This window comes from Pleurodeles waltl, chromosome 1_2 (genome assembly GCF_031143425.1).
Source record: "Pleurodeles waltl isolate 20211129_DDA chromosome 1_2, aPleWal1.hap1.20221129, whole genome shotgun sequence".
NCBI lineage: Eukaryota > Metazoa > Chordata > Amphibia > Caudata > Salamandridae > Pleurodeles > Pleurodeles waltl.
The window spans coordinates 450,387,556-450,404,791 of record NC_090437.1 but is presented as its reverse complement, the minus strand read 5'-3'; the positions used below and the strand labels follow the sequence as shown (position 1 = coordinate 450,404,791).

General features: G+C 44.1%; 1 protein-coding gene across 2 annotated transcripts in view; it reads left to right on the top strand.

Moving 5' to 3' along the window:
• The window catches only part of IFT74 (intraflagellar transport 74), a 464,653-nt gene that overhangs the window by 278,988 nt on the left and 168,429 nt on the right, over positions 1-17,236 (top strand). For both annotated transcript variants that reach the window (XM_069240788.1, XM_069240779.1), the window contains exon 13: positions 7,822-7,901. In XM_069240788.1, coding sequence (XP_069096889.1) covers positions 7,822-7,901 — 80 coding nt within the window. The remainder of the gene's footprint in view (positions 1-7,821; positions 7,902-17,236) is intronic.

Sequence of the window (17,236 nt, the reverse complement as noted above, 5' to 3'; positions counted from 1 at the left end):
ACACCTTATACCAAGTTCAGGTATCCCCTCTTATTGAAGTGTAGGCAGTGTCTTGAAGCCAGGCTCTCTAGAATTAGCTGTGGATGAGCAGCCAAGGCTTATCTAGGAGACATGCATATCTCATGCAATACCACTGTAGTCGCACAACACTTACACACATGAAAGAAAAAGGTACTTTATTTTTGGCACAAATCACCACAAAATACTAGACAGGTGACCCACCCGTAGGAGGTAAGGAATACACTAAATATATACACTAGCAATAAGAAATAGGCATAGTGAAGGTTAGAAAACAATGCAAATAGCAAAAACCAATAGTGACCCTAATAGCAATAACCAATAGTAACCCTAGGGGAGCACAAACCATAAACTAAACAAATTGAATCCAAGCAAGGTAGCCCCACCTAGGTAAGTAAAATATGTAGAGGTGGCTGGGAGTACTAAAAAACCACAGAGGTAAGTTATACAGTACCACCCAGTGACCAGGAATGCAGAAGTAAAACACTGGATTTTCCCCAAACCACCCAAAAGGAGGAAAAGAGGACACCCAGAGAAGACTGCAAGAAAACCTGCAGTGGATTCCTGAAGAAAGAAGACCTTTGGAGAGAGGGGACCATGTCCAAGAGTCACAGTGGAGTCCAGGAGGAGTAGGAGATACTACCCACCCACCTGTGGATGCAGGAGTTGGTCGATGGTAATGAGGAACAGGTCAGCACTACAGCCCTGGAGCCGAGGAAGAGTTCCTGATGGATACAGAAGATGTCCCTCGCTGGAAGGAAGATTGCAGACGGGTGTCAGTGCAGGAGTTCCACCAACAAATCTTGGCAAATGCCAACTCGCAGTTAGTGGAAAACAAGTGCTGCCGGGACCAGCAAGGCCCAGGAGGACTCAACCCAAAAGGGGGAGTCCCAGGGAACCCTCAGCGTTGCAGAGAGTCCGCAGGAGCAGAGGCAGCACCCACAGGAGTCCCATAGGATGGGACACAGGAGTCGCAGAAGGAGCCCACACAGCACTACTAAATTGGATCCCACTCCACAGGAGAACCACACAGGAGGCTGTGCTTTGCAGGATGGAGTGCTGGCCGCTGAAGCTACATGTCGCCTGACGATCCCTTGGAGGAGATGCAAACAAGCCTTGACAGCTGCAAGAGACACGGTGCACAAGGGTACTGTCCTGCGTGGGAAGGCAAAGGCTTACCTCCACCAAGGTTGGACAGCTGGCAGAGAGGACCAAGAGGACTAATCCGAACCACCACTCGTGATGCAGGATCCTTGCAGCCCAGCAGGAGAGGGGATCCACGCAGCAGGTCGTCGCTTGTTGTAGGTGCCTGCAGTTGCAAGGGAGTGACTCCTTCGCTCCAAGGAAGATTCCTTCTTCTTCTTGTGAAGACTGAAGAGTTGCAGTCTTCTGCGGATGCACAGCGAGGAAAGTGTTGCAAAGCTGGAAGGAACCCTGGAAATAATGTTACTGAAGGGTCCTTTCTTTATGGAAGCAGCTTGTCTGGTCCTGGAGGTTCCAGTCGCAGTTCCGGAGGCCAGAAGTCAAAGTGAAGATTGCAGAGGAGTCCTGCTGGAACCTTGCAAGCTGAATCTGAGAACCCACCAAAGAGAGAGAGCCTAAATAGCCCTGAAAAGGGGACTGGTCACCTGACCATGTAAGCACCTATCAAGAGTCTGGACTGGGGGTCTCTGAACCAGTGTGGACTGGTTTATGCACGGAGGGCACCAAATGTGCCCCTCAAAGCAAAACCAGTGGCTTGGGGAGGCTACTCCCCCCAAGCCAGTCACACCTATTTCCAAAGGGAGAGGGTGTTACCTCCATCTTCCAAAGGAAATCCTTTGTTTGCCTTCCTGGGCTTGATCAGATCAAGCAGCAGGAGGGCAGAAACCTGTCTGATGGGTGACAGCAGCTTGGCTGCCAGAAAACCCTGTAAGACTGGTGGTAGCAATGCTGAGGGTCCTCTGAGGAGCCCTCAGAGTTCATGGAATCATACTTCCAATACTTGCAACAGTATTGGGGTATGATTCTGACATGTTTGATACCAAACATCCCAGGTTCGGAGTTAACATTATGTAGCTAGACATAGGTAGTGACCTAGTCTGCTAGTACAGAGGTGCCTTCAGACACAGGTACCTGCACCTTGCCCTCTGGGCTGAGAGGGCCTACCATAGGGTTGACCTGGTGTAGTGACCTGTAGTGAAAACGGGTGCATGCACTGGTTTCATGCATGCTACAATGGCAGGCCTGCAGAACCCTTTGCTTGGGCTCCCTATGAGTGGCAGAATAACTGCTGCAGCCCATAGGGATCCCCTGTAACCCCAATGCCCTGGTTACCTAGGTACCATATACTAGGGACTTACATGGGGGACCAGTATGCCAATTGTGGGAAGAAAAGGTTACCAGCAACCATGTTTAGAGGAGAGAGCACAGTCACTGGGGTCCTGGTTACAGGATCCCAGTGAACACAGTTAAACACACTGACAAACAGGCAAAAAGTGGGGGCAACCAAGCGAGAAAGAGGCTATTTTCCTACAGGCCCCCTTCCCCCTAACTACCTCCATTGTGTCACCAACTATGTGCACGAATCATACCAAAGAAGGAAAAGAAAAGTATACTATAGCAATTATCATGCAACTCTGACAGTCTTCTGTGTTAGGATCATTAACTTAAAAAACAGATCAAATAAATCTTTAAATGTGAACAAAAAGCCCCTCGTCTGAGTTCAGACCTCCCGATGTACAGCTGTTTAGATGGATTATATGTACAGACTCCATAATTCTGAGTTTCTTCTCCTTGTCCCCATGTCTCTTACTGGGAGTAACCCTGCCAATGCCATAGAAAGATAACATGTCAACATTTCGATCATGTACCTCAGACCAATGCCGTGCCACAAGGTAGCTAATATCAACATTCTCAATAGGTCTCATATGTTCTAAAATTCTCTTCTTGACTGGAAATATAATGCTGTCTACATAGATTAAACCACAAAGGCACCTCAGTACATACAGGCAGAAGTCACTGCTACAGGTTATGAACCTTTTGATGTCTCTAGTCCTACCAGTGGTAAAACAATAAGTTCTCACATTATTGCTCGTCTTACAAGCCTTGCATTGTCCATGTTTATAAATCCCTTTCTGTTCTTTAAGCCAACCCCAAGTTCTTTCGGTGTAGTCTGTGACTATGAACTAGTTTATCCCTCAGGGATGGCGCTTCCCTATAAGTTATAGGAGGGTAATGTGGTCACTCAGAGTCAGTCATCATATCTGATCTAACCAAATTCCAATATCTGGAAATCATTTTATTGATAGTGCTGGATTCAGCATTGTGAGTCATGATCAATCATGCCTGTTCTAGAATATCACCTTCTCTATTGCCTGTTACCAGCAACTTATTTCTAGATCTGAGTCTAGTCTTCTTCACAACTGTCTGCAAGACTCTTGTGTGATAACCCCTGACCTTAAATCTTTCAACCATCTTTGCCTCCTCTAGTTGGTAAGACTTAGTGCTACTACAGGTACTTCTTGCTCTGAGTAATTCCCTATATGGAATACTCCATTTTAGCTGAATGCTGTTCCCTCCCGGCGGCTTTTTGTTATCAGTATGCGATCTGTTGCTCCCACCAGCTCATAAATATCCCAGCAAAACTGGGGGGAAAGCAGCTGCCCATTGGAGTCCTGACAAGCTGTGCATACACTAGTCATTATGATAAAAATATTATTCTCCAGGCAAAACCTTAACATGTCCAATAACATCATAGAGTGGTCATAATGATGTATGGCCTTGTCTCCACGCAGCAATGCCCTGATTGCGATTTGTGCATGTGTAAAGAGAGGTTACATCAGTTATGACAATGAAATAAGTATCCTGCCCTGAAACCCTGAAAAGAGTATTGTTTTGGCTTATAGAGGATGCTCCCTTGTGTCTGGACATGCACAGCTTTTTCATAAAATATTTTACTGCAGATATTACATTGATATTATCATGTCATAAGTGCCGTAATTTGCTCAGGTAATTACCACTGCATGGAGAGGGCGTGGGTTACAGTTACCTTAGGGCACGAGTTATAGTCACTTGAGATAATTATTATAACTATGATCTGTGAATTTTTGTTGTTTGGGACATTTAAAATGTGAGCCTAACTATAACATCCCTGTAACCTTTGTTGTTTTAAGTGAATTTCTAAGGTTTTCCTAATTCTATTTCCTAACTACAATGTCCCTGCAACCTTTGTTTTTTTTCTCGTGAATTTCATGTTTTTTTAACGTAAAATAATTGTCATTACTATACGTTAATCCAACCACTACCGCAGGAATTGGCGTGTGGCCAGCCTCCCTAAACACCCAACCCCACAGGAGTTGGCCGCAGTCTGCCTCTGGGTGAGAGAATAGGTGTGTGAGGGTGTATCTGGGGGTGAGAGTGGCTGCGAGAATGTCTGTATGGGTGTCAGAGTGGGTGCATCAGTATCTTACTGGGCACATCAGTTTCTGTGTGGGTCTGTGAGTGGGTGGGTGAGGGTTTTGGTGGGTCTGTGAGTGAATGTGTGAGAGTCTAAGTGGGTCTGTGTGTGGGGTGTGAATGTCAGTGGAGCTTTGAATGGTTGCATGAGGGTCTGAGTGGGTGTGTGAGTGGGTGCATGGGTGTCTGAGTGGCTCTGTGCATGGGTGTGAGTGGTTGTGTTAGTGGGTGAAAAATTGAAAAAGAGAAATTGACAGTGAGAAAGAGAGGGAGAGAGAGAGGGTTTTTAAGGCTTTGGTGAATGATATACTTAAAATGAGATATTTCTGGACAAACTGAAAACAAAAAAGTATTTGTCAATAAAAAAGAGTGATATCATCTTTCATTATGCACCTTAAACTTTTGAAGTTGATAACAAATTAAAGTAGGGAAATGACCACATTTTCAGTGTGACGGTCTGTGACCTTAACCATTATTCCACAGGTGACTTCTTACTTTGCTGTAAAGTCATGGCATGGAGAGACTATTGCAATGACTGTCTCTCTCTCTCTCTCTCTCTCTCTCTCTCTCTCTTCCATCCCATTATGGGATGGAAGAGAGAGAGAGAGAGTGATAGGATCGTGGGGGGAGCTTGAAGGCCCCCGCAGTCCTAGCCAGCTCCCCACGTCCTGTGGGAGCCGGCATTACTGCCACAAGCAGGGAGCTGCTTTAAATGGCAGCTTCCTGCTTGTGGGACAAGGTTTTCATCTGTATGTGTGCAGGGAAACAGATTAAAACTCTGCTTTCTGACAGCGGGGGCTGTTTAAACTCTTCCTTCATCCATTTTAGATTTTGCCCCAGGGAGGTGGCGGTCTCCAGGGCAGCGGGTTACTTGTGGTCCCCCCATCATATTACTTAGAAGCCCCGGGGAGGTGGCCGTCCCCAGGAGGAGGCACATGACCCTCACCCCTGCATCATATTGATTTAAAGCACTGGGAGGTGGCGGTCCCTGGGGCTGCGGGATGCCCCCCGTACACATAATTTGTGTAGCCCCAGGGAGGTGGCAGTGTCTGGGGCAGAAGGAAGCGACTCACAGCGAAACAATTTAAAAAGCGCCTTTTAGCTCTTGGAGGGGGCGGAGGGGCACCAGAACTAATGTGTTTTTTGTGGGACTCAGCTGAAGTCCAGTCCCAGGATGGCTGCCAACACTTCTTTGTTGAAGCGTTGGCAGCCAATCAAATCTCAGCACAAGATTGAGAGGGTTTGCGAAGCCTTCAAGTCCCTATATATGTACATTTAGATTTTCTTTAATTTCTCCAAGATTTCTGAGAGGATATACTCCAAATAACAAAAAGGTCGCTTTCCGGACCAAGAGCTACCTTTCTGCCAAATTTGGTGTAATTCTGTCGAGTGGTTTGGGCACTATCGCTGTTCAAAATCACTATGTGAAAAATTGTTTTTGGATCCCCCTTTTTCTCGGCCCCCGCTTGACGGATCACCCCAACACTTTCCAGACAGCAGCTCATGTGAGCAGCAACATTTTTTGGGAAAATTCTGTGAAGATTCGTCAGCCGGCGCCAAAGATATAGGCAAGTAAAAAAAATTTTTTGTATAGAAACTAGGGGCCAGATGTATGAAAAAGGCCTTTTACGAATCGGAAATAGCGATTTTTAAGAAATCGCTATTTCTGATTCGCAAAATGCAATGTATCACATTTGCGATTCGGTAATAGCGATACCTTAAAAATCGCAAATGCTATTACCGAATCGCAAATTGCAAATTGCGATACCGGCCCCCATTCGCACCTATGAGCCTGTAGGCCCATATTTGCGAATTTTTTGCATTTCCAAAATTGCAAATTCCTAACTGGAATTCGCAATTTTTGGAAATGCAAAGTCCAGGATGCTGGGGACCTTAGGCCCCCTCTGCTGCACCCCAAAATATTTTTTTACAACATGTAAGGTGCACACATGCCAAAAGGGCATGTGTGCTTTACATGTAAATTTTAAAAATGCATTTTAAATGCATTTTTACAATTTACACATGGTTACCACCAAGTTCAACTTGGTGGTAAATAGCAATTCCTTAATGCCCAATTCGCATTAAGGAATTGCTTGTTACATATGCTTTAGAAATCGCAAATAAGGATTCCTTATTTGTGATTTCTTATTTAGAGAGTCGCAATTTGCGACTCTCTAAACAGGGTCGCAATTTTAAGGAATCGCTATTTTAGCGATTCCTCAAAATTGCATTCAGAATGCCTTTGATACATTCTGAAATGGCTTTTTGCATTCGCAAACGGGCATTCGCACCGTTTGCGAATGCAAAAAGCTTTGATTCATCTGGCCCTAGGTCCTAACTAGAACTACCTAGTAGCGACCACCACTAGGTAATATATATATATATATATAAACATATATATATATATACAAATGCTATTCTTGGTAATGCCATGCATTGTAAAGACATACAACCCATTTCTTCCACTTCTAAGCACAGACTGGCCACTACCTAGAGAGGGTCCAGAGAAGATGCATTTATCAGTGATAAATTGATGCAGGCCGTCAGACCCTTCAGTTTTTCTATAACAATATAATTGGGTATACCTTCCAGCACCACCTGACATACAAAGTCATGGACCTGTAAATTTCAGAAAAACCCTGTCCTGCGGAAAACCCTATAACGAAATCCTGATTATATGCGTTGAGATAATAGTTGCTGAAACCTAACCAAATCAGCATTGTGCCCAAGTGTTACATAAGTCTCGAGGAACATAACCCAGAATAGAGTTTGAAGCAAGTCACAGCAGACCTCATCTCTACAGCTTGGGAAAAAAATAACAGAAAGAGAAAGAGCTTGCATCCGTTTAGCCATTAATAACAACATCATTTTACTCCAAGAAGACTAGTAATCTCAGCCACGTTTTAGAATGGAAGATCTAGAAATCTGAGCGAATTTCATAGCTATCCACACACAAATGAACAGAAGCATGAGTCCAATTTCCTAATAACTGAAGCTAATGCATGCAAACATAGAGTTGTATAAGGTATGTAAAGTGTAGGAGAAGTACTATTTTGACTGGTTTGCAGAGCCCAGCTGTTGCAATGAAGAGGTTTTTTCAATGCTTTGTTACCATGATAAAGATTTTAATTTGATGTACAAGTGTATAGTGGGGGTATGGGTAGTTTAACCTCACTGTTAAGTGCTTCCTCTTTCACTTTATTGTAGTTGCATCAGTATTTGTATTTTCTTAGTTTACTTATATCCAGATGTTTCTCTAAATCTGCTGGCCCCTGCCCCAAGTTCAACATTTTTGGCATAATGGAGCAATGGAAATTAATCTGAATCCACTAAGTGTAATATTGTATGCAATGTTATTTTTTGTAGGTTAACAGATATCAAAGAGAAAATTAACCAGGTTAATGAAGAAATAAGACGTCTAGACATGGACCTTGAGGAGCACCAAGGTATTACCTTATTAGACGTTGACCTGATTGAGGTATTTTTGTGTTTTAAGATAGAAATGTTTATCATGTATATGTATGTATGTCGTATTTGTGATCCCATGGGGCATATGAGTGGAGCATACAGAACACGTAGTTTCGCTATATGTGGATAATTTACCTATGTCAACCTGATATTTCTGCCTAGATCCTGTTAAATGTCATGCAAGAATCTAGCAATTACTTGGGCCTTTGAATAAGTAATGCCAAGTCGGCCTTGTTTCTGATAGGATTGCTAAAGAGAACAGCCTGTGGACCAATTGCCGGAGGTAGGAATACTATGGAAAACACATAATGTTGGGTACCTTGGTATATATGTCACACATGGTGCGCAACAGACCCATGATTTAAACTTGGGCGTGGTGATCCGCAATCTCAGACCAACGATAGAGTGTTGCCAAAAACGGCAATTATCCCTAATGGGTAAGATAGTCCTCATTAAAATGGTAGTACTGCCCAGATGTCTATTTGTCCTACAGGGAGCCATGTATGAGACCCCGCCTCAGGTGGTTAGGGAATTCGGTGGTCTCCTAGTGCAGCTCCCATGGGCGGGGAAGTGTTGAAGGATTGGGTTAGGTTACCCTAAAGGGAATGGGATAGAAGAGGTATGGCGGTCCCAGACCTAGAGCTATATTATTTGGCAGCCCACTGCCAACATGCAACCCAATAGTTGGATGGAGAGAATAATTGAGAAAGGTCGCTCTTTGGTGGTACTCATTACAGACACCAGCTGAGAGAGTGGCTGATGAGGGGAGGAAGTGTCCCTGATGTGCTCCCTCACGTGGTCTGACTTTTATATCAACTCTGGAAAAGGACAGTGTGGCAGATACTACAGCGGGCATTGTACGCCCAAGACCTAGACATGTGGATATTGCATCCGTTTGCCCAAACAGCCCAATTGATGGCAATGGATAAATGGAACAAGGATGGACGCATTATGCTGTCCGACCTATACTCACTGAGTTGCTTCATAACTATGCAGGACACTTTTGAGTGGTTTGGACTTGGGCAGGGACAGTTTTTAGGTTTCACCTGCACAGCATTTGTGCTGTGCTTGCGAAATCTCTTAAATTAAAAAATAAATCTTAAAAGGGGCTTAGAACCAGTCCCTTATTTACCATTGGTTGATTTCAGTGTCTCTCTGATTTACCTGCTTCTCATTGGACAGCACATCATCTGCTTTTGACCCCTCCTATTCTGTTATTCTGTCCATGCCTATGTGTGGCACGTGGACCAAGTACAACTTCCAGTCAGTGGCTACAGGCCAGTGTCCTTCCACTGACCACATGCCTCCCAAGGTAGTTTTTTCACTTTTACAAAAGCACCCTGCACGTGTCTGCAGTCCGTCTGCTCAAGCGTGCTGTATGTGCTTTTCTGACTTCCTTATTCTACCTTTTTGTTTGCAAAACCTCCCTCCCCCACTCACCTTGTATTACCTTATATTACTTTCCTTGGTCACTCTACTCCTCCCGCTGTACACCACCCCATCCCCCTCTGGCTGTCCCGTCTGCCAAAATTGTTCTCTAACGTCTTCTTTTGAAGTTAGGAGGCTTGTCTGCGGTTCATAAACGGCATGCATGCATACCACTAAAATACTGCTTCTTGTTCGTTTTTCCCGCTTTGTGTGAGGTCTTTTAACAAAACAGTTTTGTATAGAATTCCGATTAAAGGGGCACCAGCAGAATGCCACTTTCATGTGCTTCATGGTTTTAAAGACTGTCGTAGTCTCAGTAGATGCTGCTCTTCCGTCCCTATATCAAGCTGCCTTTTCTTTAATTGCAGTGAACATAAATGATGAGCTGCCTAGAAATAAAAACTTTTACTTTTAGGTATGTGTTTCCAAGTTTCTGTATAAAATGCTAGAATTACCCATGGAGGTGAAAACTAGAGACAGCTTTTGCTGAAAATAGTTTAGATTAAATGCTTTATTTTTACTTTGAAAATGCTAAGCGCTGTAGATAACATGTCACTCTTGCACAATAGAGAATAGTAATCCGTGGTCAGAGTGGGTGGGATCGGAGGAGAACGACGTGCTCGCACTTTTTAAAATTTATTAAAAAACATTCCCCTACTTTTTGTGGAAAGACAACCATCCCGGGACGGTTCATTCCAACAGTTTAAATGCTTTAGCTGAAATATCATTCAGGGAGTCTCCCGCACTGTGAAACCGAAGGCGGGCAGACAGCTGAACAATAAACATACCTTTTTGCCAGAGCCCTTCTTGTCTGAAAGAAATGCAAATGGACGCAAGTGGTTAATGTACAAATTTAAAGGGTGCTTGGGAGCCTAACTGGCTTTAATTGATGGAATCACGTGAAGCCTTGTAATGATCATTACCACTTACTAGTTGGTGGTATTAGCCCACATCTTACTAGTTGGTGGTATTAGCCCACATCAAATCTGTCACAAGCTCAGAGGTCCCCTGTAAGCTTCAACAATGTTTGCTGGGCCTAATCCCGGAAAACACCAAAATGAAGCTGAGTAGGTGGTTCAGAGTTTTGGGATTTATAGTGGCTGAAAGGTGTATTGCGATCAGTTGGCTGAGTGCTAGACCCCCCACGATTAGGGATTGGAAAAAAGATTTGCTGGAGTGGGCGTGGGATGAGGAGGCACATATGCAAAGGACACAAGGCACAAAGGTGGCAGATGACTTGCTTTCCTGGTGAGCTATGGCACAGGAGAGAGAGAGAGAGAGAGAGAGAGAGAGAGAGAGAGAGAGAGAGAGAAGATATATATATATATATATATGGGACCGGTGCACCTATAAAACTCAGGTAGCATAATAAAAGACATGTGACTACACTGGTGTTATATTCCTGTATATGTTGACCATTTGGTGTAACCATGGGGGAGTGGGAGCAAGTGGGGGTGTTTTAATATGAGTGTTGTTACAATGCCATTTATGTAATTGGCGAGCAAAGACTGCTACTCCAACCCATTGCCTGTAAATTATACTGTATTATGATGTCTGCAGTTGTAGCAGGGGTATGATATGTAATGTTTTGTATTGTTTTATATTGGAAGACTGTACCTGATTTGTTTTTTTAATGTTGTATATGCAGTCATGCTGGATGAAATACCAATTTAAGAAAATTGAAAAAAATGTATGTGGTATTGTGTAGCACAAACCCAGCCAAAGGCAGCAAAGTACTGTATAATGTCAAAGCCAAAGATACGACTGAATGAAGAGGTAGCTGATGGACCTGATAGACTGTTACTGCATCATGAATTGATTCAGTGTTCTTGAAAGAGGACCATCTTTAGAGCTTTCTTAAATTGAAACAGGGTTGGGCTAGTCCTGATGTATACAGGGATGTTGTTCCAGACCCTGGGTGCATAGATGAGGTGGGTCTTTTGCCTACTTCTTTGCACTTCTTTGCCTTTAATCCGATGGTGTCCTAGCTGCAGGTGTGTGAAAAGACTCTGGGAAGGGGCGCTTGTAATCCAGATATGCAGGGAGCTGGTTGTGTTGGCCTTGTAAATGATGCAGATGCTTTTGACAATCATGCCAACCGGCTTGGGGAGCCAGGGGAGTGCCATCAGGATAGAAGTGACATATTTATATTTCTTCAAATCCTGAATGAGTAATTTTGCATCAGGTAAGATGCCATAGAGCGGGTCAAGTACGGAGTGTGGGAGGCCTGGAGAATGTCATTGCCACTATCAGGTGCTTTAATACAGTGGCTTAAACAAAAGGGTTGATGCCATTTTCTGGAAGGAATAGTAAATGTTAGTTAAATATTTTTGACTTCAAAATGTTCAGAGTTGGTTCTTAGACCACAATGTCTTTCATGTTAGGAGAGATCTATTTTGTTTTTTGGTAGTCCGTTTGAACATTTCAATTCCACTACCCATATATAACAGATATTGCTTTTTGAAAGCAGATTGAATTTCTTGATTTCTAGGTTTGTAATTTACAACTAAAACTTTGGGAAATCTACCCCTGTGACGTACATACAATACAAGAGGTAACTAAATCCAGCCAACCACCATTACATGGATTATGCCCCATGCCCACAGTCAGGTTTTCTGACTGTTTCGTTCCCATGTTTTTATGTTTATGTTATGCTTACTTGTATGGCACACATATCACCTGGGAAGGGATCCTCTATCCTGGCACCTACGAAGGGTGAAGCTGCCCTGACTGGAGCCTATCAGAAGAGCCAGGGTTTCAGTTTCTTGCAGAACTGAACGGATAGCCCAAGTAGTGCTATGTTTGTGTTCAGAAAATGATCACTAAATCAATCAGCCTTACAGTAATTAGAGACTCACTTTACTGTTTCATTTGCTACTACTTGTGATGCTTTTTTATATATAATTTTTATTATATTATTCATCCTAACACAGCAAACAATCAGTATACCATATAGTCATATTGTAATTAATTAAAAGAAAAACAAACATTTGCAGATGATATAACTGTAAACAATAAATGGAGAAAACAAATCTCCACTAACCCACCAACCCCCCAACTGCTCTCATAGCATCTCAGTCATCTCGATATTATCATGCTGCAAGCACTTGCTACAATATCTATCCTTGTAGTCCCAGAACACTAAACAAGTCGCCTGTGACTAGACCTCCCACCCTCTAGGTTCTACAACCTCCGTCCTTTACTCCCAGCAACATTCCCACCTCTTTTCTCAAAAGGAGTTTGGCAAACTCAGTTGTTTAATGAGTTCCCGTCAGTATCAGATGGAGAGTTGGGCACAGTTCTAAGATCCTGAAGTATCTGTTCCCAAACTGCTAAATCATCTAATAGTTTCTCATCTTTTTGAACACGCTTCATCCTAACCTCCTCTGCCACTGCTCCGTCAGAAAAGTCTCTAAGCCATTCCCCATACCCAGGTGGAGTAGGGCTGAGCCACTTAATAGCAATGCAACAAGATTCCCAATAGAATGAATTTGCGGCTTAATTTTTTCCCTTTCGATGCAGGGAGCAATCCCAACAGAATGATTTTAGGTGTACATGCAATCATCCTAGAGATGGCCTTCTCTAAGTTATCCACTATCTCCCTCCAGCATGACACCAATGAACTACAGTGTCTACTTACTTACTTTACTTTATTTCGGTAAGAGAAACATACCATAAAAGTACAATACATAGCAATGTATAAAAAGAAATAAAAAAATGTATAAAATACACAATAAAATGAATAAAAAATGAAAAATAAAATTTAGAAGAGGAATTAAGACAATAAAGAGGTAGGCATAAAAGATTACTTGCATCAGCAACACGTCTAGACCCATAAAATATCGGCTAATATCAATCTAAATCTAAAAGTCAGCCACCCAAACTTATTCATTGTCTTACTGGTCTAAAGCGCCACTGATGGTTCCTAAAAATGTTTACCACAGGATAAGATATATAAACAGATAAAATCAATTTGGAGAATTCTCTCAACAAATGAACAATTCCCAAAGACTGTTTGTGTCCAATAATATAAAAACAGTGCCTCAAATACAGCCGAATATCAGTTAATATCATACACCAAAATATAATAAACATGCATAAAAAGATCTAAATCTAAAAAGCAACTACCCAGACATATTACAGTGTCACACTACATGTAGAAAGTCAGTCGATGCCGGGGCACAGCGCCAACACCTAGGGAAGCGTGAGGGATATATGCGGTGGAGAATAGCCAGAGTCAGGTACGTCTGATGGTTGTAATTATATTATATTGTATGGATTTAAAGCGCACGTTTGAGCTACCTGTCTTAACACCCTCATACACTTATTTCTACTTCTGGGCAGAAACGTCCTCATCAAGTACTTCTTCCCACCTACTTCATGTATTCGATGTTATGCTATGGGAGTCATCTCTCAGTGCTCTGTAGATATGAGAAATCAGTCTGCGTCCTCCTTCCAGGGTCAGCAGTGCCGTCAAGCTGGCCGAAACCAGAGGTTCTTCAGGGAAGTAGGGCCACAACCTAAGTGCAGTCACCAACGTTTTGACATACTGTAAGTATTGGCCCATTCCTAGCCGAAAAGAGCCAATCGCTTCTTTTTGAGTAATAAATTGGCCCCCCTAACATAGGGATCCCCCAAAACATTGCACCCTCCATCTTTCTGTTTCTTCATGGACAAATCTAAAGTAATCTTAGCGAATGGCTGCAAATCCCACACTGGCACATTCCTTGTAAATGGGCAGCAACGCAACACATGACACCGTGTGTGCCCACACATTGCAACCTGCTGAACCACATAGGGGGCCTTCAGTTGCAATGCTCGGACTCCCAGTAGCAAGGCAGATAGGGTGGTATCCCCATATGAGCCCTGTAAGAGCGTCTTCTCCCAGTTACTCTCAGGATCAAACCAATGTACTGCATGTTGCAGCTGGGAGGCTAGATAATAGAGTTCCATGTGGGGAAGCTCGGTCCCTCCATGATCCTATGTCTGCTTGAGCATAGGCAGACCCACTCTCTTTCTCCGATTCGCTCAGAGCAGGTGCAGAATCAAGTTGTCCAGGCTTGTGAAATATGATTTGGGTACATCATAGAGGGTATTTTGAAGACAATATAGGCACCTGACAGGCACTTCAACAAAACCACCATCTTCACAATGCCTGCCCTGCCCATCAGAGAAAGTGCAAATCCCTCCAGAATCTTATAGAGGCCTGCAGGCCCTTCAACACTGTGCCTTGATTAAGATCATAAAATTTGTCAGCAATGTGTGCCAGTCGGATCCCTAAATATCGAAGATCCTCAGCTCCCCATGGGAGTCCCACGCACAGGAGGGAGTCAATCTGTTGTCCAGCCTGGGTACCCATTGGAAACAAGTAGGACTTATGAAGATTGACCCAGAGACCAGAGCACTCCCCAAATTTCTGTAGGGCAGTTAAAAGAATGGGGATTGAGTACTCTGGGCGTTGGACGTAGACCAGGACATCTTCCGCTGTAAGGACATCACATGGGTGGTTCCCCCAAAGCACAATCCCCAAGGCATCAATGTTGTTTGAAGGAAAGCTGCCAAGGGCTCCATCGCCATGGCAAACAGAAGGGGGGACAGCAGACACCTCTGTCGTGTCCCTCTATTTAAGCAGATCTTTTCAGAAATCAGTTCCCCAGAGCGCACATGGGCCTATGGATCAGAATATAATAGTTTGACCCAGGCTATGTAGTTCGGGCCAAGGCCCAGTTTGTTCATAACTTACCCCAGTTACCCCTACTCCACCAAGTCGAAGGTCTGTTTGATCTCAAGGATGGCAAACGCAAACAGGCCCTCCTGTAGGAGTAGGGCATGATATATATGGGAGAGCTGATGAAGATTATACGTTGTATATACATCCACATTAATCTTCGTGAATGAGAGATGCCAAGTGAGGGAGAAGGCGTCCTGCCAGGATATCGCTTAATATTCTAACATCAACGTTTAGGAGCGATAATGGCCTGTATGCTGCTGGATCAACTGGATCTCTATTTGGCTTAGGGATCAAGGACTCCAGGGCGTCATGCATAGAATCTGGTAAGCGGCCGCAGTTTTGTGCCTCTTGGTAGACATTCAGCAATTTCCCAGAGAGGATGTCAGCATAGTTTTGGTAGAATTTTGCTGGGATTCTGTCAGAACCCGGCGTTTTTGATGTTTTTAGGCATTTTATAGCCATCATAGTTCATCCAGAGTAACGGGCCCTTTCATCGTTCCCCAAAATGGGGAGCGTAACTTAGGTCAGAAAGGTAGTCCCATAATTTAATAACACTTTGTTCATTGTGGTGTTAAGCTTGCTAAGATGGGTCTTAAACACTTAGTTGATTGCTACTTGTGTACATACCCGCTTGCCGGTATCATCCACCAGTGCAGTGACCACACGTGCGTTCAGATTGTTTCTTAAGCAGTCATGCTAATAATGTGCCCGCTGTGTTGCCCTCCGGATGTAGGCGATGGCATGCCTCCTGTTGTGCAGTCAGGTAGACTGTGTAAATAGTCAAATTGTGTCAACTTAAATCTGGTATTGCTTGCCACTTCCTGCACCTATGCTTAGGCATGCCTCCCTTCGCCCTCAACTGGGGGCCCTTACATCTCCGTTCCAACTGTCCCACATAGGCGTCACAACCATTTGTCTATCACTTTTTAGGGCAGCATATAAACTTGAGATGACGCCGCTTGTGGACCCTGGATCCAGCATCACCATCAGATTGTTTGATTCACTTAGGTTAATCTGGAAAGGTTGGCCCGATTTCCCTGACTGTACTAGCGCACTCTGGCAGATTCCGAAGTGTGTCCCTGCCTCTTCCATTGTCATAAATTTGTTGTTCAGAAATAGATCACCAGCTCTCTGACATCTCCCTTTTACCCAGTGTGTGACATCCATGGCATTTCGTATGCACATGAACAGATGCAACCACCAAATAGGGAGAAGTTTAGCATAGGGCGCTTGTCTAGGATGTGTGTGTAACCACTGTTTCCCATGCTTGTGCGACCTGCGAGACTATAAAAGGGGTGCCCGCCAGCAATCTTCAACCTCCCATGAGTAACCTAGGAAGGTCGGCTGCAGCGGCCGATCCCTCCAGTAGCATCTTTTCTCAGTTGGGACCATTTTGACACCACAGAGCCGCATATTGTATAACTTAAGGTTTGGGAGGCCCAGTTCCCCCTCAGCCAGATCTAACTTCAGGACCTCCAGACGGACCCTACTGTGCTTCCTGGCCCACAATAGAGTCAACAGTAGTCATATGGTCCACGGATTTCAGTAGGATGCAGAACGAGTTCTGTTAAATGTAGAGACAACAGGCAACAGGACCCTCTTGCTTAATGCTACCCTTCCATGACTGATAGTAGCAATGGTTTCCAGATCTGTACGGAGACTGTGATGCCATCCAGCACTCTTCCCATATTTAACTCATACTTTCGGTGGGGGTTGTGTGTTACCTGCATTCCTAGGTAGCGGAACTGTTGGGTTTCCCACTTCAGTCCCAGTGCAGGGATGTCAGCCTCCGCTCTGACAGTTAAGGATGCCAGTGGAAAGAACATGGTTTTGTGGGGGTTAACATGCAGGCCAGACACCTTGCCAAAGTTGCCCATCTGTCGCAGGTGGAGGGGCACCAAATGCTCCGGATTGGTTACATATAGGAGGGTGTTGCCTGCGTACATAGGTACAGCATGTATTACGTCTCCCACTCACGCGTCCCATTCATTAAGTTCGGCCCTTAAATGTGTTGCCAGTGGCTCCATAGTGAGCCCGAAGAGGAGTGGTGTTAGACCTTTCATCCTTGGCGTGATCTCCCTTAACTTTTTGCCTCTGTTCCCCAGGTTGTTGATGTGTGCTGGACTCTGATGTTACTGTTTTTGTTACTCTGGG